This window comes from Gracilinanus agilis, unplaced genomic scaffold (assembly GCF_016433145.1).
Source record: "Gracilinanus agilis isolate LMUSP501 unplaced genomic scaffold, AgileGrace unplaced_scaffold3619, whole genome shotgun sequence".
NCBI lineage: Eukaryota > Metazoa > Chordata > Mammalia > Didelphimorphia > Didelphidae > Gracilinanus > Gracilinanus agilis.
Genome location: NW_025369345.1, coordinates 2,509 through 5,677, shown reverse-complemented (window position 1 = coordinate 5,677; position 3,169 = coordinate 2,509). Strand labels below are relative to the sequence as shown.

The 3,169-nt window shown below is 61.8% G+C and overlaps 1 protein-coding gene across 1 annotated transcript; it reads right to left on the bottom strand.

Moving 5' to 3' along the window:
- Positions 1–1,186: 1,186 nt before the first annotated feature.
- On the bottom strand, positions 1,187–2,798 carry NTN5 (netrin 5; the record flags this gene model as incomplete). Its single annotated transcript, XM_044683831.1, has 5 exons — positions 1,187–1,559; positions 1,964–2,044; positions 2,182–2,235; positions 2,344–2,493; positions 2,610–2,798. Coding segments are annotated over 5 exons (800 nt in total), but the record flags the coding sequence as incomplete, so codon positions are not given.
- Positions 2,799–3,169: the final 371 nt, after the last annotated feature.

The following is a 3,169-nucleotide window of genomic DNA, read 5'->3' as shown; positions in this document are numbered from 1 at the left end:
CTTTCTTTCTTTCTTTCTTTCTTTCTTTCTTTTCTTTCTTTCATAACCCTTACCTTCTGACTTAAGAGTCGATACTATGAATTGGTTCCAAGGCATGAGAGTGGGAAGGGCTAGGCAATTGAGGTTAAGTGACTTGCCCAGGCCTATGGAAGTGTCTGAGATCAAATTTGAACCCAGGACCTCCTGTCTCCTAGGCCTGGCTCTCTATCCACCCAGTCACCTAGCTGCCCCCCTTAGCTTGTTTCTTAAAAGTCTGTTTATCTATCCATTTACCTAAAACTTTTACTCCATTTGCTGGTTTCGGTTCAAAGAAGAGTTGAGCGTTACAATGAGGAAAGTCCTGGAAAGGGAAATGGATTTTTAAGCTGCACTTTTGACCAGAGTTTGATTTCCTGGCGGGGGGCTCAGAGTTAAAAAAGAATGATCGATTTCTTTTTACAGGTTCCGGGGCAGACGGAACACATTCACTTCTGTCCAGGTCAGTGAAATAGCTAGCAGTATAGAGGCGAGAATCTCCCATTCCCGAGGGATCCCTGAAGTGCCCTGAAAGAAGGGCTAGCGAAAAAGGAAGGTCGGGAGGGAAGTTCTATGGGGGGAGGGGACGGGAGTGGGGGGTGGGGAGTAGTAAGAGTGACAGACAACGCTACTGGTGGGCTGGGCTACTGACATCATTGCTAAATCAGGTCCGAGGGAGTGAACCCTAGATTTAGAGAGGGAGGATCTGGGTTCAAGTTCAGATTGCTTTGCTTACTAGCTGTGTGCCCTTGAGCGATCCATTTCATTCTCTTCGCCTCGGTTCCCCCTTCTGGGAGATTACGAGGTGGTAGGTTCTTTGCCCCACATTCCTGGTTCCCCGCCCTTCAGGGAAGGGACTCCTCCTCCAGCTCCAACATTTCCTTTAATGGACGGCATCTTCTAGAACCCCCTCAGCCACACCCTCTCCTGGACCTCAGGGGCTTTCCGCGCTTTTGCTCCTCCCCCTCAAGGATGCCTAGCATTGATCTTCCTTTTCTCTCCCCCTCCCGCCTCCCCGAGTAGGCAGCTCAACTTCCCCCTTCCCAGGTGTTCCAGCCTCCAGCTCTGATCCCCGGGGACACCCAGCCCCATCCCCTTGGAACATCCCGGGTCACCACAACGCCCACAGAAGACTCTGGAGGGGTGGGGTGGGGAGCCGCTGCTTTATTGGGGAAGGCTGTGAGGTTCCAGGGCGGGCACCCCAGCGAGGAGAGGTTCTCAGGGGCAGCTCCCTGCCCGCTCCTCCCGCTGACGCCGCCTCAGGGTCTGTGCCCATTGGGGTCTCCAGGGCAGGGCGCGCCCACGATGATCCAGGACCAGGCGGGTGGGGTCGTGTCCTCCCGGCGGGCCCCCCAGCAGCAGATAGACGGCCCCCGGCCGGAGGGTCAGGCAGCCGCAGACCAGGTCGGCCCGCGGGACCCAAGCGTCTTGTACTCCCGTGCTCAGGGGTTCTGCCCGCTGCTTGTACACGGCCAGGACGCGGATCCTCAGACGCCACCAGGTCGGGCCTGAGGGCTCGGCGGACTGGACCTGAGCTCGAAGAACTAATGGGAGAGCCGGAAAGTCAGCCTGTCCCTCGGGACCCCTAAATCCTCCCTTGCTCCGCCTCTGGAGAAGCAGGCATCGCTCTTTCCAAACCGAGGCGCACTTCTCCCCTTGTTCACATCCGTCCCGGACCCAGGTGTCCCCTTTCCCCATCTGGCTCCTTCCAGTTGGGAAAGAGCCCTGGGCCTCCCCTCGCGGACCCAGGCGTCCCAGCGCCCCTGCCCTGCTCCGGGATGGCTTAGGCTGCCCTTCCCCAGCCTTGCCTCTGGGGATCCTCGGGCTTTCTAGGCTCTCCTGCCCTCAGTGAACCCTGGCCTTGACCCAGTCGGGGAAAGTGAGGCTCGAAGCCCGCGGAGCCCGCTGCCCGCTCTGCCCCGTCCTGGCGGGCGACCCGAGCTCTCACCGTAAGCCTGGTGGCAGTACTGCTGCGAACTCATGTGGACTTGAGCTTCGGACGCATTACAAAGGCTCTGGCACGTCGGGTCTGCGGAGGGCCCCAGAGGTGAGCCTCTCTGCGCCCCCTCTGGGGCCCCGCCCCCGCCCTCGTCCAGAATCCTCGCCCAGACGTGCTGCGGGCCAGCTCCAGCGGGGCTCAGCCTAAGCCCTCAGCGTCCCCCATACCTGGAGTGTAGACACCAGGGGGCGTGGCCTCCGTGCTGCTTGTCTCGGGGATCCCTGAGGGAAGGAACGGGGCGCCGCTCAGGCCTCCGGGCCAGCAGCAATTGCCAACTCCTGGCTGCTCCCAGTCACTGGCCGTGGGGGCACCCCTCGGGGCAAACTCACGCTGACAGGGCCGGCGGATAGAACGGCTCTGCTGGTAGCCCGGGGCGCAGCGGTCGCAGGAGGGGCCCGTCACTCCGGGCTTGCAGGGACACTGGCCGCTGGTCTGGTTGCACTGCGTCCCGGTGGCTCCGATGGGGTGGCACTGACAGGCTGGGCGAGGGAGCACCCTCTGAGCCTGGAGGCCACCTCCCCGCGGATCCCCAGCCCAGGCCCTTCTCCAACACACCCCTCCTCCAGCCCCCGGCCCCCGCCGTCCCCGGCCTCACCCCGGCAGGCCCTGCGGCTGGAGAGGGGCTGCCTGGGGTCCCGCCAGTAGCCCCGCTCACAGTAGTGGCAATGGCGCCCCGCCGTGTTGTGCCGGCACCGCTCGCAGACCCCCCCGCTCCGCCCTCCGGACAGCCGGAACACCTCGGCGTGGAAGCGACAGCGTCGCGCGTGCAGATTGCAGGAGCAGGCTGGCAGATGGAAAGGCGCGAGTCAGGGGAGCAGCTGGCCCGCCCAGCCCCCGCCATTTGGCCAGTCTACGAGTCTAGGGGTTTCCCTGTCTCTACAAAGGCTGATTGATTGGTCTCCAAGGGCCCAGGTCCTGCCTGGGAGGGTGGGCTGGGTGCCCGGCCTGGAGGAGCCCGGCAGTTTGAGATAATCTATCAGGCTTGGCACAAAGTCTGCTGGGAAGACAGGAAAGCAGCGGAGGGAAAGAACGGGCCCCTGGGAAGGGAGGAGGGGGAGGGGAAAGAGAAGGACCCACTTGGCTTCCCTCTAGACAGCTCAAATCCCACCTTCTAGGAGAAAGAAGCCTTGCTAGATTCTCCCACTGGGGAGACCA